This window comes from Castanea sativa, chromosome 12 (assembly GCF_040712315.1).
Source record: "Castanea sativa cultivar Marrone di Chiusa Pesio chromosome 12, ASM4071231v1".
NCBI lineage: Eukaryota > Viridiplantae > Streptophyta > Magnoliopsida > Fagales > Fagaceae > Castanea > Castanea sativa.
This window is the reverse complement of record NC_134024.1, coordinates 3,694,843-3,722,639: the sequence shown is the minus strand read 5'-3', so window position 1 is coordinate 3,722,639 and position 27,797 is coordinate 3,694,843. Positions and strand designations below refer to the sequence as shown.

At 36.5% G+C, this 27,797-nt stretch overlaps 1 protein-coding gene across 1 annotated transcript in view; it reads left to right on the top strand.

Annotated features, from left to right (window-relative positions):
* The first annotated feature begins 8,222 nt into the window (after nucleotides 1–8,222).
* LOC142618603 (uncharacterized) overlaps nucleotides 8,223–27,797 on the top strand; it is a 32,487-nt gene continuing 12,912 nt past the window's right edge. Inside the window, exons 1-6 of the mRNA XM_075791547.1 lie at nucleotides 8,223–8,537; nucleotides 8,650–8,922; nucleotides 9,051–10,040; nucleotides 22,563–23,144; nucleotides 23,515–24,116; nucleotides 24,236–24,422. Coding sequence (XP_075647662.1) covers nucleotides 8,415–8,537; nucleotides 8,650–8,922; nucleotides 9,051–10,040; nucleotides 22,563–23,144; nucleotides 23,515–24,116; nucleotides 24,236–24,422 — 2,757 coding nt within the window. The 5' untranslated portion in view covers nucleotides 8,223–8,414. The remainder of the gene's footprint in view (nucleotides 8,538–8,649; nucleotides 8,923–9,050; nucleotides 10,041–22,562; nucleotides 23,145–23,514; nucleotides 24,117–24,235; nucleotides 24,423–27,797) is intronic.

Genomic DNA, 27,797 nt, shown 5'->3' with positions numbered 1-27,797 from the left:
TTTTGGCAGTAGTACATGTTACACGTGAACTCCCTCACTACTTCCAATCCCACACAGTTGTTGTTTTAACCTAACTTCCACTTCGATCACTACTTTGGAGTGCTGATTACACAAGAAGGATTGTCAAGTAGGGTACGATCGTAGAGGCTTTTGATATCAAGTACATGCCTCGACCTCTATCAAGGGCTAGGTCCTTGAAGATTTGGTGGCCGAGTTTGCTGAATCCCCATTGGAAGAAGAGGTAGAGAAGCAGGACAAGGATGGAAAATAAGTTGGCATGATCTCCTTGCAAGAACCATTATCCTAGAGGGTATATGTTGATGGTGCAGCAAATCAAAGAGGATCTAGAGTGGGGTTAGTTGTAATTTCTCTCGATAAGATCATTATTGAAAAATCCTTAAGGTTGGGTTTCTCAGCCACAAACAATGAGGTTAAGTATGAGGCTCTATTGGTAGGGATGACTATGGTTCAAAAAATGAGAGGAAAAAAAGTAGAGATCTTCTCAGATTCAAGGTTAGTTGTAGGCTAGGTAAAGGGAGAGTTGGAGGCCAGGGATGTGAGAAGGCAAAAATGCAAGAATATTTAAGTCAGGTTAGGCACCTACAATCAGGGTTTGAGTCTTTCAACTTACTGCAAATCCCTAGAAGCGGGAACACACATGTTGATTCTCTGGCCACTCTTATAACCTCCTCGGCGTAGAGCTTACCTTGTGTTATCCTTGTTGAAGACTTGCGCAAACCTACTGAGATGAAGAGAGAGATGGTCCTTATTCATCAAATTAGGGTGTGACCTAGCTGGATGGACTTTATTGTGCTATTTCTTAAGGAAGATATCTTGCCCGAGGGGCAGTCCAAGGCTAACAAAGTGTGAAGAAAGGCTCCTCGGTTTTGGCTGTTCGAGGATCAAATGTTGTTCAAGCGCTATTTTTTCTGGCCATATTTGCTATGCATACACCCTGAGGCATCAGAGCTACTCCTAGTGGAGTTACATGAAGGGATTTGTGGAAGCCACACAGGAGGCAGATCTTTGTCTTATAGAGCTCTCACTCAGGGATATTGATGGTCGAACATGTAGAAGGAAGCACAAGAGTACGTAAAAAGTGTGACCAATGCCAAAGATTTTCCCCAAACATTCATCAACTGGGGGGTGTCCTCAATCCTCTATCCAGCTCTTGGCCTTTCGCTAAATGAGGCTTAGATATTGTAGGGCCTTTCCCAACACAGTAGAGAATAAGAGATGGCTACTAGTCGGGACGGATTACTTCACCAAGTGGGTGGAAGCTGAACCATTGGCAAATATCAGGAACGTTGGTGCCAAGAGGTTTGTTTGAAAAAATATTGTCACCTGATTTGGGATTCCTCATCTCGAACAACAACTTTTAGTTTGACAGTAAAGCCTTCAGGAGGTACTGTTATGACCTGGGTATTACGAATAGGTATTCCACCCCGACTTATCCATAAGGGAATAGACATGCTGAGGCTGTCAATAAGGTCATAGTGAATGGACTTAAGAAGATGTTGGATGATGCAAAGGGGAAATGGGTGTAAGAGCTGTCACATGTCCTTTGGAAATATCAGACTGCACCTCGTAGGTCAACAGAGGAGACTCCCTTCTCAATGACTTATGGAGCCGAAGTTGTGATTCCTTTGGAGACTAGATTCCCAACACTGAGGACGAGTTCTTTCACTTCGGGCAATAATGATGGCTGTTAGAAAATAGTTTAGATCTAATTAAAGAGCGAAGAGAATGCCATGGTTCAATTGGTGTATTATCAACATAATCTCAAGCAAGGGTACAACATGCTTTGGGTAAATTAATACTTCATGTCATTTTTCTAAGTGTTAAACAGAGCCTTGGTCATTCATGGTTCCTTGGACCACATACCTTAGGTAAATTAATACTTATTATTATTTATCTAAATATCAAACAGAACATTGGTTATGTCTGACTCCTCGAACCACATACCTTGAGTAAATTGATATTTTCAATCACTCTTCCTAAGTGTTAAACAGAATCTTAGTCATGTCTGGCTCCTCAGACCACATACTTTGGGTAAATCAATACTTCATGTTATTTGTCTAAGTGTTAAAGAAAACCTTAGTCATGGTTGACTTCTCGGACCACATACTTTGGGTAAATTAATACTTCATGTTATTTATTTAAGTGTTAAACAGAACCTTGGTCATGTCTGGTTTCTCAAACTACATGCCTTGGGTAAATTAATACTTTCTATTATTTATTTAAGTATAAAATAGAATTAGCCATGCTGAATAACAAAGATCTTCCTTGTAATGACATGATCAAATGGACACTCATGAGCATCACTTGAAGCATTTTCAAGTATATTTATGATCTATTTGAGAACTAATTATCACCTCCAATTCCTTAGACTTACTGATAAGTGGAGAATTAGGTGGAGCCCGACATGTATGGATGCTCCACCATGGTGTATGCTTTTAAGGTTAATGTTATACTTTGTTGAGATTGTAGACTTAGTAGGTTTAACTTGTCCTGTTGCTGATCATGTGGGGTGTAATAGCTATGCTGCCACTTATGCAGATAACTAAATGGAGCTATATCTCATTATTATGTTGGTTAAGTATTAAATGAAACAGAAACTATGTTAGGATCCACATAAATATCACAAGTATGAAAGAAAAGCTTATAATTATCATTAAGCTGAGCCTCAGAAAAAAAGGCAAATAGATTACAAAAGGGTAAACTGATTACAAATCTTGGAAACAAAAACAACAGTTCGAAAAAAGAAAAGAAAAAAAGACAACTTATGGCTTCATTTTTATTACAAGCTTGTCTTTTGGAGTCTTGGCAGGCTGGGTAGAGGCTGTTGTGGAGGATGCTGGACCTTTACCCTTGAGGTCCTCCTTGGTAGGTATAGGGAGAGTTGCCAAAACCATCTACATGTTGTGGGAGGCCTCTTTTCCTTGGAGGGGTCCTTAGGGGCAGTTGGAGGCAGGGTGGTATCATAGGCCCCTTCCCTGGTTATGTTTGCTGCTTTTTCAGTAACCTCGGGCTACTCTGCCTTCTTAGAAGGGATGTTGGCTGAAGGAAGAGCCTTGGTTGGGCTTTCCTTGCCATCATCTGCCTCCTTGGAGGCAATGTTAGCCTTGGAGCCCGAGGAGCCTGGGGCACGGATGGCTAAAGGGTAGTACACACTCTCTGTTTTCCTAAGGGCAGAATAGGCCTCAACCCCAGCTTGGTCGATGGCCTCGTTCCACACTTGGAGGCAGTAGTACCTACACACCTCCGAGACCATAGTCCCTAGGGGCTTCCTCAGTCTTTGCCACTCCCACGTCCTATCCATCTTGCTCAGCTTGCTCTTTGGCCTTCTCGGCCTCCTTTAGTTTCTTGTTAGAGCTCTTATTTAGTCTTTGACTGTGGTGAGCTCGGCCTCGGCTAGACGGAGTTGCTTGCGCTGAGCTTTCGCCTGTTTCTCCGCCTTGTACAAAACTGCCTCAACACTTTTCTTTTCCCTTTAAGCTTCGATGAGCTTAGTAGTTAGCTCTTGGGCTTTCCTATCCGCCACTCTGAAAGCCTCCATAGCAGCAATGCGCTCGGCCTCCTCGTCCTTCATCATATGATGAGAGCTATTCACTATCTCCTCGACACTGTGCGTGAATTGGACAGCCTTTCAAGGAAGAAGAAATACGAAGCTTAGGGAAAACAAGTATAAGTATGAGTAAAAAAAAAAAAAAGGAAAGGGTGGGAGAAAGGGAGCAATTAGTGAACATACTAGGGTGAGGTATCTCTTTAAACTGAGGAAGGCCTCGTGCTTCCTCATCGACCTTAGGTCGGCCATGTCCCCGAGCAGTAGTAAGGCCTACTCCACGGCATCGGCCACATATCCAGCCTTCCCTTGTTGGAAATCTCTGATCGAAGCATTAGCAGGCAAGGGAGCTCCATCCAGTGTTATGGTAGGAGTCTAGGCTGGGATCCCAACGTGGGAATCACTTCTCTTGTCCACTAGGGTCTATGTTACCCTGGCCTGCTTTGCTCCCTTTTGGGGCTCGGCCTCCTTAGATAAGGGGACCTTCCCTCCTTCCACCACTTCATGGCCTTTCTGATTTCTCTTCCTCCTGTGGTCGGCAAGGTCAAGTCAGAAAGGTTGAGTGGATGGGAGGGGGGGGGGAGCTTGGCTTGATTGGCCTTCTCTGGTGCATTTCCCCCTGCTTAGGACTCCATTAGGTCTTGAAGGTCTGGTTTGGTCTTGCGCTGGAGCCCTATAGCTTCTGGAATGAAGGGATCTTCTTGTGTTGGGCTTACTTGCGCTGAAGGCAAGTGACTGAAGTCACTGGCGGGAACCTCTAAGGATTCAGGTTGGTTGAAGACCTCGAAATCGTCCTTGGAATAAAGCACTTCAACCACCTCTTCTTCTTCTTCTTTAGTGGCTGGATGTGAAGGGATTGCTTCGTCCTCGGCTTTGTACTGAAGGATTGGCTCTACTTTAAGTACACCTTAAGAAATCCCAACACAGCTATGTTGATTAGTTGTAAGCGAGGGTCCTTTGCCTTTATCATGCACTTCGACACCTGGAAATTGGACGAGAGTGGGTTGTAGCCAAGGATGAGGTGGGCCGTTGTTAGTTGATCGTCACTGTGAACGAACACCTTGACTTTATGTATCTTGTCTAGGCTTTGCTGGTTGATCAGATTGAAGTTCGAAACAACGGCATGCTTATCTGCAAAGCCATTAGGAAAACAAAAAACATCGTCAACAATAAAATAGCACAAATCAAAGGAAAGTTCATTTACAAACACAAAACGAGGAAAAATGGGAACTAAATATGTTGAAGGGGGAAGGGAGTGGCTTTAAAATTATCAACCTAGACCTAAAACCCCACCTAGTGTCCCCTCTCTCGTCGGGCAGGGGAGGTCATCGTGCCACTCTCTGAAACGATCAGAAAATCTTTGTTCATGCCTTTGTTGGAATCAGGGAGGTATGAGATGAGCCTAACCTCGGGGTTCCTAGTTTTTAGGTAATATCCATGCCCTTTTAAGTGATGAAAGTTGTAAACCCAATTGACATCGTGGTGGGTAAGGTTTAAGCCCATTTTCTCATTAAGGGCGTCTACGCTACCTAAAATCCTAGACATATTTGGGTCACATTGGGTGAGAGTTAATCTATGAACCCTTAGGTAAACCCTAGTGACTGTGCCCATGGGGATTCTCATCCCTCCTTCTATAAAGGCAATTATTGGAATTACCACTTCTCCCTCCTGCTTATCAGTGTGCCAGTCCCCTTCCTTACAGCATCTAATGGAGACTCCTGGCGAGATTCTATATTGAGCTTTAAAGCTCTCAATACTCTCCACGGAGTCTACCAAGTAAGCAAATCTACCCATGTTCAAAAGAGGGTTTAAGGAACTAAGATGGCAAAGGAAAACTAAGAAGGTTGAAGAGAAAAGGGCTCTATGTAAAAAAGAGTAGAAGGAAAAGTAAATGAAAAGGTTTAAAAAGACTTACGCAAAGAAGGAAACTTTCCTTGAACTGGCTCTTGGTATTTATGAGTGCACAAGTGAAGTGAATGAAGTGTTCAAGTGATATTTGTATTAGAGAGAGGGACAAGCGGGAAAATTCCCGTACGAGTTCCAATAAAATCTCCAGCAACTGGATCCGCATCGCGCCATAAAACATAGGGAACATGGAGCCGCAAAAATTTAATGAAGGCGCGCCCTAGAACGTTGGGTAGTTAAAAAGGTACCTGCGCAGATAGAGATGATGTATGATAAAAGTGGGGTAATTGTGGTGATATCAAAATCCTCCTTTCTTCCTGAGGATCAAAAGAGGAGAATTTCGAAGGGTTATTGTAGGGATGATAGGCCTAGTAGTATATAATGGGCTGGGGGCCCGGTCCGAGGATGGGTAAACGCTATTATGGAAGTCGGCATTAGTAAATAAAGAAAGGAGTCTGGTTATGTTGGTCCAAGAAGGTGGTTCGAGGAGGAATGCTTCCTTGGTTGAGCAAAGAAGAGGTCCAAAGGCATAGTCTGCCATCCAAAAGCAATGTTCCAGGAGATTTTATTGATAAGGATATACATCATGAAAGCACAAGACAAAGAAAAGCTATAAAATATCTAAGAGAAAATTGCTACCACCGCATTGAATGCTCTGCAACTAACTCTCTGGCTGCATTAATGTGGAAGTAACACTCGAACAATAATTTTCAGTCTTACAACTACTTCCAGAGACTTCAGGAAGGTGCTGATGGGACAGGGATCAACGCCAGTAACACAGTCTACACATGGAGGGTGGAGATGAAAAAAGAAGATAGTATAAAAGAGAAAGAATACCCTGAGGGGGAGGGATCAGAGAATTAAGAAAAAAATATTGTAAGAACAAGAATTAGACTTGTAACCAAATTCAAAAGAGATATATACAAGAACTGATCTCCTCGGATTGTGCCGAGGACAATTTTCTTTGAATAAAACTAGTTTATCTTTGCTTTCTTGTCATTTGGGCCAACTAAAATTGTTGTCTGACTCATTAGAGCCTAGTTTTCTAACCCATTTTCTACACATTCATTGTATTGGACTCTTTGGGCCTAAATTCTTTAACCCTTTGGGCTCAGGGATCAAATCTTGCCCTTAGAGAGATAATTAGAAAACTTAGTTCATAATCAGTCATAAATTATCTAAATACAATGAAAGAGCGTAAGATACAATTTTATAGAGTTCAAAGTTAATTCGTTCAACTGGCAAAGCCAAAATATATGTCTTGGAGGGGCCGCGCTAAATATAATATATATAAAACTTATTATCTCCAATTTAAGTTATGTTTGTAAAATAAAATTCATCTATAATTTTTACAGTGAAATTTTTTCTAAGAAGAAAAAATTTATAGTGAAAATTTTAAAATATTTTATTTGTGATATAAATTACTAGATAACCTACTGAATTGAATAAAAAAATTCTGATGAAACCTATAAAATCTTCTAAAATACAGTTGTCCAAAAATTTTATCTGATAGAAGAAGAAGCTATGTTTTCTTAAAAATCACTAGGCCATTTAGCCATTTATTTTATTTTTATTTTATTTTAAGACTATTGAGTGAGCTTACTCAAATTAGGGGAGGAAGAACTGCTATTTTAGTGGGGGGAAGCCTTAAAAAACTTTCTAAAGGCATATTGAGTGTCTCATATGGTTTGTAATTTGTACCGGGTGCAACTATTATAAGGAAAAGTAATTCAATTTTTCTTTTTCCTGGTTTCGGTAATATAAGATTTTTTTTAGTATCGAAAGGCAAGGAAAAAAAAAATCTGTATTCTATCTTTTCATGGGTAACATAAGATTTTTTTTTTCCTGGCTTCTGTAATGTAAGATTTTTTTAAAAATTATTTAATGATGTATCGTCTCTTTGTGGCTAGCACACTTGTCTCATCAAAATTATTGTTTGTATCTTTTTCTTTTTTTTAAAAATTTTTTTTGCAGTCCCGAATCAGAAGATATTGAGGACATCACAAAAAGCATACTTGATGAATTGAATCATGGATTATCAGATGATTCTAAGCACCTTGTTGGAATAAACTCACGTGTGAAGGAAATGATGAACTTATTTAGTACAATGTCAGATGATGTGTGCTTCATAGGACTTTGGGGGATGGCTGGGATTGGTAAAACCACTCTAGCATCTACCATTTATTACAGAATTCGTCGTCAATTTGAAGTAAGCAGCTTTATTCGTGACATTAGACAAACAGTTGAAGAAGATAAACAGGGTCTAGTTAATTTACAAAAACAGCTTCTTTCTGAAACCCTAATTGTAAAAGAAGTAAACATAAGGAACCATCATGATGGGATCAAAGTCATAAAGAAGAGACTACAAAATAAGAAGGTTCTTATTGTTCTTGATGATGTTGACAAAGATGAACAACTAAAGGCATTAGCAGGGAGCCCAAACTGGTTTGGTCCAGAGAGTATGATCATTATCACAAGTAAAGATAAGCACTTGCTAATAAGGCATCACCTGGGTACTACTATATGTCCAGTTAATGGATTAGATGATGATGAAGCTTTGGAGCTCTTCAGTCTAACTGTGTTCAAACAAAAATATCCTAAAAAAGATTTTGAGGATTTGTCTAATGGTTTTGTGAAGTATGCTAAACGGCTTCCTATAGCTCTTGAAGTTCTGAGTTCCTCGTTGATTGATAGATCAAGAGAGGTATGGGAAGATTACCTACATCAATTAGAAGAAATCCCTGAAGGAGAGATTCTTGATAAACTTGAAATAAGTTATAGGGGATTGAATGAAATAGAGAAAAATCTATTTTTGGATATTGCATGTTTCTTCAAAGGGGAGGACAAAAATCGAGTGGTACATATAGAAGGTTTTGGTTGCAAGAAGAATATAGAAAATCTCAAGGACAAATCTCTCATTACCATTTTAGGGGAAAAAATACGAATGCATGATTTAATACAAGAGATGGCTTGGAGAGTTGTTCATCGTAAATCGCCTCAGGAGCCCGGAAGACGCAGTAGGTTGTGGCTTTATAAGGATGTGTTTCATGTGCTAAAGGAAAATACTGTAAGTGGATTAGTATATAGACATAAACTTAGAGAAGTGTGTAATTGTGTAATTCTAGCAACTTTTTTGCTATATCTTTCCCAGCACTAATTTCACTGTTCTTGATTAACAGGGAACCAAAGATGTAGAAGGCATGATGCTAAACTCGCCTCCACATAAAGAAAACTTGAATGACAAAGCCTTCTCAAATATGATAAGTCTAAGGTTGCTTAAAATTTCTAATGTGCATCTTCCTGAAGGCCTCAATTTTCTTTCTAATAAGTTACAAATCCTAGAATGGCATGATTATCCTTTGGAATCCATGCCAAACAATTTCCAACCATACAATCTTGTTGAACTCATCATGCCTCGCAGCCAGGTTAAGCAATTGCCGGAGGGATTTGATGTAAGTTTTCCATGAAGGCATGTTGGTGTGTGTATGTGTGTGTGTGTGTGTTTTTTTTATTTAATTTATAATAAATATCAATTAAGTTCTTGATTACTTAATTTGTCCATATCTATTTATTATCACAGAATTTGGCCAAGTTACGACTCCTGGATCTTGGTGACTCTAAAGACTTCGTCAAGACCCCCAACTTTAATGGACTCCCATTTCTTGAAGTGTTAATTTTTCAAGGTTGTACAAGTTTGTATGAGCTTCACTTACCTGTTGGAGCTCTCAATCGTCTTACTTTGTTAAATTTGAAAGATTGCAAAAATCTTAAAAGCCTCCCTTCCAAGATCAACTTGGAATCTCTTAAAATTTTTATTCTATCTGGCTGTTCAACACTGAAGAAGTTTCCAGATATTGGAACAAATATGACAGGTTTGTTGGAGCTTTATTTGGATGGGACTGCCATAGAAGGATTGCCACCATCAATTAAGCATTTGAATGGTCTGTCATTGTTGAGTCTTAAGGATTGCAAAAGACTTTCAAGGTTTCCAAGAGTCGATCTTCCATCTCTTAAAGCTCTCATTCTTTCAGGATGTAAGTTTCAACCACCTAAATCCTGGCTTTCTCATGGACTCTCCGTCATCCGTGCTCCATATGTTTTATTCACAAATTATTTCTTCCCTACCCTTGGGCCTTTCAACCAGTTGTTGCCTAGGTTATCTGGGAATATAGTATCTTTAGATCTAAGTGACTGCAATTTATTGGACGGAGCACTCCCTGATGATCTTACTTGCTTATCTTCATTACAGTTTCTGAATTTAAGAAAAAACAATTTTACACGCCTTCCTGATAGCATATCTCAACTATCTAAGCTTGTAGATATTAATTTGAATGACTGTAGTAAGCTGCAATCATTGCAAAATCTTCCACTAAGTATAAGATATGTAACGGCACGAAGATGTACTTCACTGGAAAACTACTCAAATCAACTCATCAGGTGGACTTCGAGTGAAAGAGATCTGGCTTTTGTAGATTATCGCAGTGATAAATCCGAAACTGATTTTGGTTTTGATATTGCTGTTCCGATGCAGAATATCCGCTTGGATCAAGTTTTTAAAACATCTCCAGAGGTATCTCTCTCACACACTCTTTATACTTCTGCCTTTTAACTATATTAGTCCCAAACTTGTATGATATGCAAAAGAAAAAAAAAAAAAAGTTGATATGCTTATTTTTTATAGAATAATTATTGAATTAATATATTAAATTGTATATTTTTTAAAGGTAAACCTGTTATTTAAAATTATATTTTAAATTACAATTTTTTATTTTATTTTTTTGTAGTGTAACATAATGAATTGTAGTCGGGTATTATATATAGGAAGATATGTATAATAACACAATGCAATAAAAAAGTTTTGCTTTATTTTATAGTGTTAGAATTGTTAGATTTAGTTGTAATCATGTATACTTCAATAATTACTATACTGATGTATGCAAATAAACTCTTATAGATAAATTTCTCTTCAAAAGATAGACAAACATTTCTTTCTTCCTCACAATGTAAACTAAGTGAAAAACTAAATAAAGATAACTATGCAATAAGTCATATATCACCAAAGTGGAAAAATGAAATGCAAAAAAATGCACAAAAAAAAAACTTGTTTTGATCATATGATCATATGAACAAATCCTGCAATATATAATTCTTAAAATTCATAAACCACATAATTACTTAGATTATAAGACAAACTCATCGATCATGACATTGTAGTATCATCTAGATATAGTCATATAAAAACCTCATTTTGTTAATCTTATCTCATAAACCAAAAGTACTATCTATACAACTAATAAGATCTTTAAAGAGTAACATATGACAAATAATTCTTAGTTTGAACATCTTATATATAAACCATCCAATATAAACATCTATTAGAAGATAGAATCTATAAATTAAATACGAAAATTTGACAAAATGATTGAATAATATACTCAACTTAGTGAGATTAAGATACTCTTTTATAGGGAATATGGTTTTTAGACCTAGATCGTTCAATGATCTGTAAAAGAGAGAGTTTCAAGGTTTTTAAGCTTGCATCGAGGTTAAACCGTAATGATGTCATAATTAATTTAATAATTATTTAAAATATAAATTAATACATTAAATTAATACAAATGGATAAATTAAGTAAAATATTACGATTAATATGATAGATCCATATTTAGTTAATATCTAATAATATATCATTCTCAAGCCCATATATCTATCTATCTAATAATAATAATAATAACCATTTAAAACATATATATTAATGATAGACAAAAAATGTATTGACCCCTTATGATAAATTAATTGATTAATTAGTCAAGTTTATTAATTAATCAAATTAACGTAATAAAATGCGTGGTAGCACAAACAAATCACCAATAAACTAAAGTGCAGTGGAAAATAAATTGACACGATGATTTGTTTACAAATGGGGAAAACCAACACGACAAAAACCCCACTGGGTGATTTTAGGTTACCACTCTCGAAAATTCGCTATTATCAAAACAAGCGGTTACAAGTAAAAGAATCTCAGTACCTTATACCAACCTACAATTGAACCCTTACCCCAATACCTAATTGGACTTGTTCTGTAGTGACAATCTCTCATTTTCAATGCACGGCTCCTAGTACGTGACTAATTAATTGCACAGATCCTAGTACGCGACTTCAATCACCAACTAGAGAAGGAGGTTGGTTGCAAAGTTCTTCTGATCCTCAACACATGAAAATCACGAAATTCCTTGGTCACAAAACCCTATGGTGTACAAATACAACAGCTTCTCAAGAACTAGGTCAAACTAGGTTTCCGGTCACACTTGATGAATTATGCTTTTGTGCAATTGTGCTCTTGGCTGTGTAACCTGATACGACCCTTAAAATAATCTTTTTATATGTCTAGGGTTGTGAGAAAAGAAAACTCAAACATATAATCACGGATTGGATGAGAAACAGACTCGGAAATCTAAGTTTCATAAATCTCGACAGATACCCTATCTGTCAAGCTGCTGTCAAGCCACGGGCTGAAACAGCTCTTCAAGGCTCGATAGATGCTAGCTGTCGAGTTTTAATGAACAACACTTTTCACACCTGAATCTCGGACAAACTTGCATGGCTTCAATACTTGGACTTGAAATAAGGTTTCTTGAAGTATTAAACACATCCTAGATCTACCCAATTACAAGTAAAGTGCGTTTTGTCAAAGAATTAGCCAATTACATAAAATAGTGACATATGTTCCTAACATGTGAAACACATATGTCCTAAGAATTAAAATAATCAATTTGTACTAGTGGACAAAGAAAAAAGATGATATGATGATACAAAATAAGAAAAGCAATAAAGACTAAACTAGGCACATGTGGGCTCGAGACTTTGTAAGAGAATTGCCAAATGCCAAATATTTGGCATTTGGCACACCAAAAAACCTCTCACATGAGATATTCTAAATGCTTAAATATTTGGCATGAATGAATAGTATCTTTCCAAATTTGGAATGGTACGGACATAAATGCTAAAAAAAAAGTTTTTTATTCTTTTTCTCTCTCCTTTTTATGACTTTATTTCTTCTCTCTCTTTCTTTTTTCTTCTTTCTTCTCCACCTCACTCTCTCTCTCTCTCTCTCTCTCTCTCTCTCTCTCTCTCTTCTTTTTACTTCTCCACCTTTTTGTTTTCGTCACTCTCTCATTCTTCTTTCTTCCCAGACCACCTCTCACTTTCTTCACTTCTTCTCTTTTTTTCTCTTTCTTCTCTCTTCTTCTTTCTCCTCCCTTTCTCTCTTTGGGTCTCCTATGATAGAAAAGGTGACCCGCGACCCATGACTCACAAGGGAGACCCACCACGACAATGACCCTCTTCTCTATTTCTTCTAATCCATATATCTATTCTATTGGATGATTTGGTTTTTTTTTTTTTTTTTGTTGCAAATTTTGGATTTGAAATTTGTAGGAGGATTTCAGAAGTTGTGGCTATGGGTTTGTGGTGGTGGTTGCTGTGAGTTTGTTATGGGCGTTTGGCTAAATTTGATTAGGTTTGTGGTGGTTGTGCTTGTAGGTTTGTGGTAGTGGTAGCTATGGGTTTGTCATGGGTATTTGATTAATTTGATTGGGTTTGTTTTGAGCTGTGTTTAGTGTTGTGGAGGTTGCAGTGGTTGTTGGTGGATGTGGTGGTGGCCGTTGCACTAGTTGTGTTTTGTATTGAGTTGTGTTTTGTATTGAGTTGTGTTATTAGTTAATATTATTTTAATATGTGGTATATATTATTTTAATTATGAAATTGGAAAATAGAAGATGTGATGTAAGATATATTGTAAAATGATGTGCTAAAATAATAAAGTAATTTTTTGATGTATTAAAATGACATATTTTTGCAACAACTGATGTTGATGCTCTAAGATACTAAGAAATAAAGTCTCGGACTTATATTTCCAATGCTCACATGTGCCTAGCTAGCTTACAAACCTGAAAAAAGCAAAAGAAACTAACGGGGTAGAGAAGACATCAAAAACAACTTAAGAAGTTGAAAGAAAAGTAAAGAAAACATGAGCTGAAAGAAGAAGAAGAAGAAGCTGAGTATAAGAAATGGATCTAAGGAAATATGAGTACCTAACTGGGCAAAGCGTTGCTAAGAAGGAGAAGAAGAAAATGGGAGGTGGTAACGTGGCTCTTTTTTTTCTTTTTCTTTTTTTCTCGCGGTTTCTTCTCTCTTTTTTTTTTTTTTTTCAAATTCTTTACTGACCATTTTCCATCCTGTAATATCCTGGCACTACCCTATTTAAGTCTATAAATTAGTTTTAAATAGGAACCATGTGAACCGTGAAAACTAGCCACAGTTCTTAGAATAATATGTGTTGGGTTAAGATAGCTTGACCTTGGTTAATTAATTCAATTATCCAAGTTGACTAATTAGGTTCAATTACATGCAAATCGTGAAGGCACCAACAAATTACCAATTAAACTAAATGCAGCGGAAATTAAATTGATACGGTGATTTGTTGACAAATGGGAAAAACCTCTCGCAAGGCAAAAATTCCACCGGGTGATTTTAAGGTCACCACTCCCAAGAATCCACTAATCAATAATCAAGCGGTTACAGCAAATCACCAATTAAACTAAAATGTAGTGGAAATTAAAATGACACCATAATTTGTTGACAAATGAGAAAATCTCTCACAAAGCAAAAACTCCACCAGGTGATTTTAATGTCACCACTCCTAAGAATCTACTAATCAACAATCAAGCAGTTACAAGTATAAGGAATCTTACCAACTACCCTGGCATATCCCAAAATACCAACCTACAATTGAACCTTCGCTCCAATACCAAGTTAGACTTGATCTTGTAGTAGCCTTCTTTCCTTTGATACACAAATCTCTAATTTGTGACTAACTTTTTGCACGGATCCAAATACGTGACTAACTCCAGCAACTTGAATGATGTTGTTGGCTGTAAAGTTCTTCACTTCATTAACAATGTAGATCAGGAAGCACTTGGTTACAAAACCCTATGGCGTACAAATGCAGTAGCTTCTCACAGAGAAAATAAATCTCTTGGTCTCTGTATCCGTGTGTTGATGACTTTTAAAATAAGCCTTATATATGTCCAAAGTTAGAAAAGAAAACCTAAACAAATACATAAGGTTAGGCTGAAATTCATATCTGGAACATTGAAGATTGTAGTTCTCGATAGATCGAGCTGCTGTCGAGCCATCTATCAAGCTTCACATTAAGTCTCAATGGCAGACATCTGTCGAGAATTAAAGAATAGTTTTTCTTTACTTGTTTCTTGAAACAATTTCATGACTTTCAATATGAACACTTGATATGCTTTGAACAAAGTATTTTTTGATGTATTAAACCCATCTTAGATCTACCTAATTACAAGTAAAGTGCATTTTGTCAAAGGATTAGCCAATTATATAAAATATGACCTAACAATCTCTCCATTTGGCAATCTGTGAAAAAACCACAAGTATAATTATGAGAGAAGTATAAAACAACAAACTTCATAACTATTACATAATAAGTACAGAAGTGTAACAACTATAATGAGCTCTTGAAAAACTTTTCAAGAAAAGAGATCATGGCATGATAGACTTGCAACCTGTCTTATCTAAAACACTTTAACAAGATTCATCAAGGCATCAAGTGTGAAAAATAGACAAGTTGTATTAAAAGAAGAAACATATGTATAAAGAAAGAAAAGAAACAATATATGCGAGACAAAGGTGAAGAAAACATAAATCATATATATATATATATATATACATCAAAGAATACAATGTATGTAAAAGTAATCACAAGACCATGGTACAAGAAGTAAGAAAAGATACATCAAAACCTCACTACATCTCTAAAAACACTCTCCCCTTAACTAGCGTATCTCTATACCTATGCTAGCTCTCCCCTACCAATAAGACTACTCTTGTATACAAAAATACTCCCCCTTTTTCCACAAGTGACAAAGGATGAATCACTAAGAGGCAGTCATCTCAACATTAGTTTCGGAGGAAGTATCATCATTATCATCATCTCCACCATCCGAAGAAGACTCCTTAGCTGGCTCGGGTGAGGGAGAAGGAGCAAAACCACCAAGGCGAGACTAGCAGTGAGCAATGCGACCAATCCTAGTGTTCATCTAACATATCTCATTAGAAAGATGGTCAAGATGACTACCAAAATCAGCACGCATAAGCTGAAGCTGATCCATGATGACGACGAGAGAGACCTCGGCTCTAGAAGAAAAGGAGGGATGAGCAGATGAGGAAGAGGGTTGAGAAACGGGGGTAGCATCCGTCGTAGTAGATTCCACATGAGGCCACTTTGCAGCCAATAGTGCGTCACTCCTCTGAATAGATTCCTTGCTAATGGTACCCATGACATAGAAATGAGATGAGAGATGAATAGTGGCGTGCACTGTGATAGGATGCGTGTGATACCCGAAGGAAAGATGAGCTTATCATGTGTAGCAATGTCTCAATAGATATCTATCATAGATACTATCATATGTGAAGGAAAATCTATAGAAAGATCTTCCAAAACAAAAAGAAGGAAATGAGCACGAGGCTCAGTGATGGTGTAATAGTGTGACCGTGGAGTGAGAACAAAGGTCATCACCATATTAAGGATCCTTGGACCCTTAGCAAACTCGGTTGTGGAGAAATTAAGAGTATCTCCCCACACCATGGCCTTCTCACAAAAGAGTGAGGCCAACTCGTCACGAGGTATGTTACGTAGATGAGGGTGACTAGGATAGTCTGGAGGAGCTATGCTAAGGACATGTAGTACCGCAGAAATGAAATCTAGAGTAACTACAATACGTGTACCTCAAAATACTTTAGTAAACCTAGGCATAAAGGTATTGATGGTGTGCATGTTGGAGTAGAACTCCTGAATGAACACACTGGGACACCTTTTGGGAAACTCACACAGAGAAGCCTAACCCTGAGAGCTAAACGCATTAGGTAGAGGAGTGTCTGGACAATCAAACAAAATGACCTAACGTTTCAAATAAATCGCCTAGTCAGAGCAGTTCTCAAAGAAGTCATCTATAGCCTTCTCATCATGGAAACTCACAGAACTAGGAATAGAGGAAGCAGGAGAAGAAGAAGAAGAAGAAGAAGAAGAAGAAGAAGAAGAAGATGAAGAAGAAGAACCACGACGTTTGATCGGGTTCTTGGAGGGAACAAACTTTTTAGGTGCCATGAGAAGGAAACTAAACAAAGAGAGAGAAGAAAAATAGAGAAACACAGCAGGAGAGAAAAATTCAAGAAAGAAAGAAAAGATAGGTCTAATGCATGGTGATGCATGAACATATGACGTGCAAAAATAAATTTGCATCATGAGTAAAAACCTAATCCAAACTATAGCACTCACAAGATATAATTAGTCACACAATCTTAGAATGCATGAAACATTGTTATAATGAACATAGAATGCAGTGCATGAACATGTGAGATCATATGAATAAAACCCAACCCAAAAATTTTCATAGAAACTCAATAACCCCAAATTTTCCCAAAAACTAAAACCTAGGTCACAAAATGCATGAAATTCATGAATGAAGAAGAAATGATGAGATATAGAACACTTACCAAGGAATGGATGCTTGGACTAGGCCGAAATCTTGAAGGGAAGAAGGATTTTTGTGAAAAGAAAAGGTTTGGATCAAGAGAAAAGAGAGAGGTATCGAGATACTTGGATTTGAAATGATTCAAATTGGACCTTAGATTTATATAAAAAAATGCAGCTCGATAGATTGAGAAGGTATCGAGAACAAAATCTCGATAGATCGAAATGTATGGAGGAGGTATCGACGGCAAAAAGATCTCGATAGATCAAGCAGGTATTGAGAATCTATCAAGCAGATAGAGACTTCAAAGAATTGGCTCGATGGATCGAGCTATCTGTCGAGAGGTATCAAGAACAAACCCAAAAATCTCGATAGAAGAGGCATGTATTAAGATGATATCGATCTTCTATCGAGAAGGTATCGAACATTTATCAAGAAGCCTAAAACAAGCGTTTCATGGAGGAGAAGTAGCATATGATGAATGCAACCAAGAAGCATGTTGAGCACTTAAACACACCATCAACTCTAGATGCAAAACATTCCTAGATCAAAAACACACTAAACAAGTTTAACCAAATTTTATTTTCAAAAACAAGTTTAAACAGTTTAGAAAGTTTATACTACCACATGTATTCCTTGTGATGATCAAATCACATTTTACCTGTAAAATAATATCAAGAGTAGTAAAGAGTATGCGTGTTGTGTGTGAAACTTTTGCAAGAGAGCATAAGTAAATCATCATATGAAGAGTAATGATATAAGAAGATCAATTACATTCACACACAATCATAACTGTTTGATGGGGACCATCACTTTCAAGGTACATCATATAACTCCCACAGCCCCTAGAAACATGCTTGCAACCATATTTGAAAGTATTTTGATTCTTTTTGCTTTACATGTTCTTTGCATTTTTTTTTTCTTTTAAGCATAGAATGACATAACATACTTGGGCAAGTAAGAGAGAAAAGAATTACCTAATTATAAAAGCTAAAAATCTTGTTTTTATTGTGCAAGTGCTACACCTTACTGAGCACAGCTTTTATGAATTGCACACAAATATTGTATGATTGACGACTTTTAGTGATGAGATGGTTATTTATGTCTTTTTCTTAGGATTTTTTAGTCCTTCCCATCAAAAAGAGTGATTAAGATATGAATGATAAAAGATCAACCAAATTATACAAACCACATAAAAGAGCTACAAAGCTCACATTGCTTAGTTGTGCATGAAGATGCTCATCTAAGCTACAAGTGATACAAAGTTGAGAAACTTAGTTTCAAAGACCATCCAAAGGTACACGAGTACCAGTATACACAAACACACACTGTTTTTGTATTTTTCAAAATTTTTCTTTTTTTTATTAAACAAAAAACTTAAAACAAAGCAAACAAACAAAAAAACAAACAAACAAATCATGAAAACTAGACTGACTCAAACCACAACACCAACCATGCATGTGATCAAGAGAGTGAAGGAATCACTTGGAATCTTTTTCCTTCCAAATGGGAGACTTGGATGGAGAACCTTTCTTTTGCATGAACCTTTGTTTAGATGGATAGGAAGAAGAGTTGAATCCATTGAACTTAGAAAGTAACATGACAACCTTAAGAAGTTCTCCAAGAGGGGCTAAAGAAAGTTGGAATTGATTTTGGCTCCCAAAAGATGACACATTATTGCTTTGTTGAATGGCTAACCACTTATAGAAATTTGAACGAGTGTGCCTAGATGCTCCACAGTAATGGCAGAAGTGAGGCTTCTTTGGTTGAGACTTCTTGTTCATAAAGCGATGATTATTCTGCTTAGTTTCTTTCTTACCAACCTTAGGAGGTGCTCCTATAATGGATTTTCTCTTATCATTTTTATCTTCACTAACATTTTCAGTTTTAGGTTCAATTACCTCACAGTTATCATTATTAGCAGGGGGAACAAAAATGACTCTATTTAAAGCATTAGAAGAGATATTGCAAGAAGAGAGAGAATGATCATACCCAAGACCTATTTTGTCAAATGCAGACATCTGGAAGTTGAGCGTTTCATCTAGTTTGGCACTTGAAGTCCTTTCCAATTGTGCTCTTACCTAAAATAGTTCAGCATCTAGTTTCTTGGTGTTTTCAGCGAGAAAGTTATTCTCAAACCTTAGTGCTCCGATGGTTTGATTAGCCTTATCAACCTTGGTAGAGAGTTCCTCTCGTTCCAATTCCACTTCGCTAAGCTTTCTTATAGCTAATCTATAAAGCTTCTTATGCTTCATAGAGACCTTGTACAGCCTAGAATAGGCAGTGTGGATGTCATCTTGTTCATCCATCTTCTCAAACTTGGATTCCATCAGCTCTTCTTTCTCATCAATCAGTTCTACTGCTTCCTAAGGGGACTCGATAGTAGCTGTGAAAGCACTCACTATCCCATCTTGATCACTATCATCAGAATCTGCTTCTAGTTCTATATCACTCAAAGTGGCAACTAGTGCTTTGCTTTTCCCAATGGATTTGAGATATGTGGGACATTCTTGCTTTTTGTGTCCAAATCCTTGACATTCGTAGCACTTTGGCCCAGTAGGAACATTGTTGCTTTGACCAGCATCCTTAAATTCTCTCTTGCTTTTGTCTTGGGACTTGAATGAGAGAATCTAGACTGTTTGCGATCCTTGTCACTTGCTTTGATGTTTGCATTCTTGATAAACTTCTTGAATTGTCTGGTGATATAAGATTTGAATTTAGTATCCTCATCTTCAAACAACTCTTCGTTATCATCATTCTTAACTTTCAAAGCCATGTTCTTGTCTTTGCTACCCTTGACAACCCTTGTTAAACCTAGTTCATAGGTTTGCAAATTCCCAATCAGCTTTGTCAAAGGAATAGAGTCATGATCCTTTGATTCTTTTATGACAATGATCTTGGCATGGAATCTTTTCAGAAAAAATCTGAGAATCTTCTTGACAATCTTGGGACCAGGAATCTTTGGGCCCTGGAATCTATTTTCCAATATTGAAGGCTCAATTCACTATGTCCTTGAGCTTGGCATAGAATTCATCGAATGACTCATCGTCATCCATCTTTATTTCCTCAAAGCTGGTAGTGAGCCTTTGGAGCTTGGAGTTTTTAACAGCTTTTGTGCCCTCATAGGTATTCTGAAGAATAATCCATGCTTCCTTTGCATTGTCAGTGGAAGAGATCTTCTTGAATTCTTCATTGGTCACAGTGCTAAACAGAGCATTTAATGCTCTACTATTCAAATTTGCAGCTTTGATCTTAGTATCATCCCACGATGCTGGTGGCTCTTTAGGTTTCTTCCAACCTACTTTAACTGCAAGCTATACTTTCTCATCTAAAGACTGCAAAAAGACTTTCATGCGTACTTTCCAGTATGCATAGTTAGTACTATCAAATAAAGGAGGAATAATTAGAGATTTCCCAGGATCCATAACAACAAGGATCAATGGATCACACAACAATAATTAAAACCTAATCAGAGTATGCTCGCTTTGATACCACTTGTTGGGTTAAGATAGCATGACCGGGGTTAATTAATTCAATTACCCAAGTTGATTAATTAGGTTCAATTGCATGCAAATCGTGAAGACACCAACAAATCACCAATTAAACTAAATGCAACGGAAATAAATTGACATGGTGATTTGTTGACAAATGGGGAAAACCTCTCGCAAGGCAAAAACCTTACTAGGTACTTTTAAGATCACCACTCCCAAGAATCTACTAATCAATAATCATGCGGTTACAAGTATAAGGAATCTTACCAACTACCCTGGCTTATTCCAAAATACCAACCTATAGTTGTACCTTCACTCCAATACCCAATTGGACTTGATCTTGTAGTAGCCTTCTTTCCTTTGATGCATAAATCTCCAATCTACGACTAACCCTTTACACAAATCCCAGTACGTGACTAACTCTAGCAACTTGAACGATGTTATTGGCTATAAAGTTCTTCACTTCATTAACAATGTAGATCAAGAAGCACTTGTTTGCAAAATCTTATGCCATACAAACACAAAAGCTTCTCACAGAGAAAATAAATCTCTTGGTCTTTGTATCCGTATGTTGATGGCTTTTAAAATAAGCCTTATTTATGTCTAAAGTAGTGAGAGAAGAAACCCTAAACAAATACATAAGCTTGGGCCAAAATTCAGATCTAAAAAACTAAAAATCATAGTTCTCAATAAATCAAGCTGCTCTCGAGCCATCTATTGAGCTTCACATTAAGTCTCGATAGTAGGCATCAATCGAGCTATCTATCGAGAATTAAATAATAGCTTTTCTTCACTTGATATGCCTTGAACAACATATTTGTTGATGTATTAAACGTATCTTAGATCTATCCAAGTACAAGTAAAGTGTATTTTGTCAAAGGATTAGCCAATTACATAAAATATGACCCTAAAAATATGGTTTGACCACTATTCAAGCGGTTCCATACTTTCTTATTTATTTATTTATTTATTCACGTAGAGAGGTTTTTAGGGTTAAAATTAGTGAGAGGCTCATGATTAACTCGATCGAACCATATGGCCTAGTCTAGGTTTGAGAACCTTTAGAGTTGAGGGACTGTACTTCTTCAACCAAGATGAATTAATCTAGTAGTTTTTGATAACTAACAACTATGTGAGTTTGCTCTTTGATTTTCATTGTTTCTCACTTTTCATAATGAAGATGGCATTGACATATTTAAACTACGATAATTATAGGATAGTTATACAAAATTGTTCAACAAGTAAGTTCATTGGATAGTTTTGCATAACTACCTTATAATTGTCGTCTAAAATTATACATAAAAAATAATTTCATTGATCGAATAATAAATAACAACCAATTGATACGTGTTTTAATAATTAGATTTTCAAAATATGTAGTTATGTTAATTAGTGAGAGTTGTAGCTTTAGGTTACAATAAAGTTTGTACTCAAGTTTTATCCTTAAACTTGGTCCCCTTAATAATATAACAGGCCCTCACAAACAAAAAGAAAAAAAATCCAAGAAAACATTTATTGAACTAAAATTTTGAAAGACATGTAGTTTGCATCATTAATAATAAGACCATTATACAACAATTTCAAAATAAGAAAACTTGTAGAAGAAAATTGAAAGACTTTATATATTTGCGTGTTTTTTTTTTTCTTCTTTATGTTGTCAATATATGAAGTTATCTTTTTCTTAGATTTTGAATAATTTAAGTTTCTTAATGCCATATTGAAAAAAAAAATTCTAAAGTTGCCACTTCACTAATCCATATCTTAACTAATATCTATAAACATCGTAATTCCCTACAAAAGCATAAATAATCACCAAGTTATAGAGTGGCCCGGTGTACTTACAAAAGTGAGAGTGTGGACTGTCGTCTAATAAATATTCTAGTGTTGAAAAAGTGCAAAGGGCGAAGTTGCCGTGTCTATTTATGTGTGGTGTGTGTATCCTTCTCAAAGTTTGTTTGTTTGTTTTTTTTTTTTTTTTTTTTTTAATGAAATAAAGATTTGAATTATTCTTCACGTAGTTGTGTTGTTCTTTCTGTTCAACAGATGCGTTGTCCACCCGAAAGTTTTAGTATCGTTAGTGATTTAACTGAAATTCCAGAGTGGTTCAACTATCGGAGCCCTGCAGGATCATCTGTAAAAATACCAGTATCTTCTAATCTGTGTGACAATAATAGTTGGAGTGGAATTGCTTTCCTTGCAATTTCTGTGCCACCTGATATTTCTTATGGAAAAGAATTATTATTATATATTAAGACTACTTGTCATTCGGACATGGTTGGAGGTCTTGAAAGTTGTCCCAATGAAATTAACCTTAATTTAAAGTACGTAGACGAATACAAATCATCTGGATATGGCGCATACATACCGGCTAGGAAACTTATAGACTATTTAGACGAATACAGTTTCATAACTGTTTCAATTACAAGCAACCATCCTCATATTGATTTCAAATGTGGTGCGCGTAAAGTGAATGTGGAAGATCTGACTGAGTTTGAACAAGTACTAGACAATGATTATCCACATCTTGAAAGTTCCACAGAAGATTACGCGGTTGTATCATGTCGAGGTTACTGGAACATCGAGCTGAAGAGAAATCTCGAATCATTACTTTTAGGATTGTATCAGGTCTATCCTCATTCTTCACAAAGCACCAATATCTATCTGTTTCTATTTTTTACTCACTCATTGAACACTATGAGAGGGTTTGGATCCACGTTCACGTCTGCGTTTCTCTTCATTGTGCGTTTTCAGCTTTTTTTTTTTTTTTTTTTTTTTTTCAGCCGCTGTTGTTGACCAATTCTCCTCATGAACAGTGCATCCGTCTGTTGTTCGTCCACAAATTTCACTTTTCAGCAACTTTTTCATTAAAAATGGGTCCCACAGCACTATTTACACATTTAAAAATTATTTTGCTACAGTGTTTTCAGTTTTCAGTTTTCAGTTTTCAGCAATAAGTTCTATCCAAACGGACCCTATATATTCATGTATTTTACAGGGAGACTGGGCGAAAAACCACAAATATGATTATATCATCCCTTTTATTACAGTTCCTGCCTGGTTCCGTGATCATCGTTTTTGTTCCAGCATAAGAATTAGGCTACCTGAAAATTTGAAATCCGATGAGAGTTGGATGGGAATAGCTGTATGTGCTTATTATACTGTAGATAAGCAACTAGCTGGTTCTGATGACCAAAAGGATTTAACAAGTTTTCTCTGCTTTTATAATAGTTTGCCTAGTCATCAAATTCGTCTCACACGTCACAAAGTTTTCCAGGACTCTGAAGACATTTTTGTGGATTCGAGACATCGGATTTTAGTATATTATATACCCCAGATGTCACTTCAGTTGCGAGGGTGTAGTCACATTGGGGCTTCATTTGAACCTAAAAATCCAGGTGTCCAGGTTAAAGAGTGTGGAATCCGCCTTGTGTCTGAGCAAAATGTTGAAAAGTTTGTGCAGACATTGGTCGAGGGTATGTTAAATTGTCCGGATGCCTACCATGATTTTTTTTACCACAATCTGCTGTCACATCGAGATGAAAGGGAGTCATGTTTTGACAGTGGAAAAGATAATGGTTGCTCTTCCTCATCGCAAAGGTCAATATTTACTGGAAACGATTTTGTTATTGTATATGTTTGTATCATTTATCCAATATTTAAGATTTTTTTTATTCAACAAATTTCTAAATTGAATTAAAGATATTTGATACTTGCAGGATGTGTCAACCTATGCCAAATATAGCAGAGCATTGTACCTCTCCAGAATCATTATCAAATCAACAAATTGATGTAGGGACGTCAAGAAATTTTAGTCCCTCTGTTACTGGTTGTTTCATACCAACTAGGAAAGCGCAACATGGAAGCATTATGTCAAATGAATCTTCTATCAAAGCATGTTTACAGGTTTCTCTCTCTCTCTCTCTCTCTCTCTCTCATGTGCAAACATACACGCGTACACACACAAAAGAAACCCTAGGTTTCATAACATACATATGTATGTGCAAGTTAAGTTTTAAAGAATGCCTTAGAAGAACTTCTAAAACTCAGCAATACATTTAAACATCATCTTTGTAAAGGATTATAAAAACGGTGTTTTTAGGGGAGGAAAACAAAAATGGAAGGAAAATGAGGAAAGACAACATGAAAATTAGGTGGAAAACCCCAAGATTCGGGATGAAAAATCCATGGTGTGATTAAGGATTGTTATGTCCTAGGATGCTCAATAAACTTTTTCCTCTTGTAGTGCGAGGAATGTTTCTGGCTATACACAGACAGGTGTGTTTAATTCCTATTGCCCCTCCCAAACCTTAAGGACAGCTAATTTGTAGTACGCATCCCTCTGCTAGAGGAGAGAGAAAACATGCTGCATAGAGAATGAGCTGGGAGAGGATGGTGCCGAGTGGTACAAAGGGTAGGAGAGAGAAAGATGGGCCCTACCCAAATGGGAGACTACACGTGTCTTGGTGCGTGGTCCAAGCAGGTACTATCCAATGAGAAGGGAGGTGCAGCAACCGACCAGGAGAGACCAATTACTCTCTCATGATAGTGCTCGGTGATCAGAATAGTGCATTAGATCATGTCCCCTCTCCCTCACAATTGTGGTGTTCATGCTGTTGGCATATCTGAAGGCGTGACTCTCCTCACCGGTGCCCATTACTTTCATAACTCAATGGCACTGACGTGTAGGGCTAGGAAGCCACCTTTACATAAAATCTTCATTTTCACTTCCTTGAGTGTGGGTACTGTACAGATATATAATCTGAAAGATGCTCTAACAACCCTAGCAAAATATTTAGACCCTTTAATAAAAATATTACAGTTTAATTACTTTTAATACTAAACTAACAACTTAGTCCAATATACGTGTTTAGCCAAGTTTCGTATTGCAAACATGTTCAAGAATAAACTAAAGCATGTAAATAGCATTATGTAAATGTGGAAAATAAATGAGCCCTCCAACTTCTTCGACTCTTTTCTTTATCTAGCTTATTGGAGCCGTCACCATTGAGCTACCAACGGGAAGCCACCAAAGGATTTGGATTTAATTTGGCTTTGCTAAGTTTCCAGCCCTTCAACAAACTCACAACACTGAAGGTTTGGTGATGGAGGTGAAGGTTAAAGATTTCTAGCAAGAATATGTGATTTGTGAGAGAAAAGTAGAAGAGAGAATGAAGGGATTTGTTTCTCTAGACTAAGGCACTCTTTCTCATACAAAAGGGTTGGGATAAACAAAGTACTTTCTCTTTTTCCTATAAGCTCAGTTCACACTCTTATTTTTTTGTTCACATATGTGAAGGGTGTGAGTCCTGGCTTGTATGATGTTGGCTAAAAAGAAGATCAGGATAAAAATAGAGCAAACTGCTAATAGATTTTTCGCGACCTTTTCGCGGGTTGTCTAATCGCGAGATGGTCGTGTCGGTAATCTCTCTGGATCTTTTGCCATGTATCACTCACGAGCTATGTAGGTCACCTAAGGTCGCGAGATGATTCTGAATGCAGCTTTCCAAACAGGAGATGAGGAGGCTTAAGTACAGCTACCCCAAATACAATTAAGTCCCAAAAAGATATATTAAAATAAGAGAATAATTACAAATAAATTTGGCACAGAATTAAACAAAAAAAAACATGGATTTTACATAATCAAAACACATACATTTTCACTCCCAATTAAATTTTTTATAGTTGCTCAATAAATAAATAAAAATGTTGTTGGCAATAAATTTTACCCACTTTTGATTTTATAAAGAAAATCTTGAAACTTGACACCGGAGTGTCCCAAGGTCCAGCGAGCCCAATGTGATATCAGTCCGGCCCAAAAGCTTTCCTTGAAGATTAGAATAACAATCCATTATTTTAAAATTTTTTTATTATTAATAAAGTCAAAGTCTTTATTTAGTGTCTCTTAGGATGAATCAGACTATATGTTTTATTTCTCCTAGGCAGACAAGTTCTTTGTTGTGTTTCTAAGTTCCTAAGAGTCACATCTGACTTTGATTAAGTTAAGTGAATGTATTTATTGTTAATTTCATTTTACTATGCTTGGGGGTGTTCCAGGCTCTATTTAAGCCTTTAGCTGAATCAAATAAAAATCAGAATGTATTTTTAGAATTAAAAAAACCTTGTGTTTTTTAGAAGATGGATTTCTTCTAAATCATGTCTTATCCCTTGGGTGGATTCCTTTGGGTGGCGAGTGTCGGTCTCTATATCTCTTGGGTAGTGTTAATATGTATCCCATAGAGTGGTAAGCCAAAATAGTTTTGTATCCTTAGTTAAATTCTTTTGTGTGGTGTTATCTATATCCCTTTGAGTTTACTTTGGTAGTGAGCTTTTCTATCATTTAAATTATTGAGTATTTTTATTATCCCATAAACCAGAAAATATAAGATATATTCATCCAGCATATTGCTATTTATCATATCAGTTAAGTTTGGGTTGTCTCTTGCGAATCCAGTATCAAAACATCCATTAAAGGTGTGATTTTTTGAAGTGGACATATTTGAGTTATTTTTGTAATAAACAAGGGAGAAGGAAGGGGGCTAAAAATTGTCTCTTCTTATTCAACTTTTTCTAGACTTCTTTAAATACGTGTATATCTCTCAAGCATTAATCACAACCCTGCACTTGTATAAAAGACACCTAGCTAATTAATATGCAACAAAAAGGACGTAACTTTAATACATAGAAAACCACAATTAGATAAACTGTTGTTCTAATGAATAAAAATTATCTCTTCGGAATGCTTTGGCGAAGATTTCAGTGTTGTAAAAGTGGAGTCGCTGATGCAAGTTTGTTGAAATGGTGAAAGCTTTTTTACGAATTTGTCGAAGGAAATGAAGATGTCAGTGTTGTAAAAGTAGAGGCGCTGATGCAAGTTTGTTGAAATAGCGAAAGCTTTCTTACGAATTTGTCGAAGGAAATGACATTATAGTATTCTCATACAAGATTGATGGTGGAATTTGTATTGTAGAAAATGACATTTAGATAGTATTCTCACGCAATATTGATTGTGGAATTTGGATTTTAGAAAGATTTCCAAAACATCTAGGGAAAATTACTCTTTACGTCCTAAAATATTTACCTCTTTTATATTTATTCTCCTAAACTATGATAATGCACATTTTACTCTCTTAAGCTATATTATTTTTACACTTACCTCCTAAACTATGAGAATGCAGCACACACTTACTTTTCTAAACTATTACCTATTGGGTGGGGAGCAAATTAAGGGGGTGTTTGGGAGAGTAGTTTAAATTATGTTGTTTGAGTATTTTTGATATA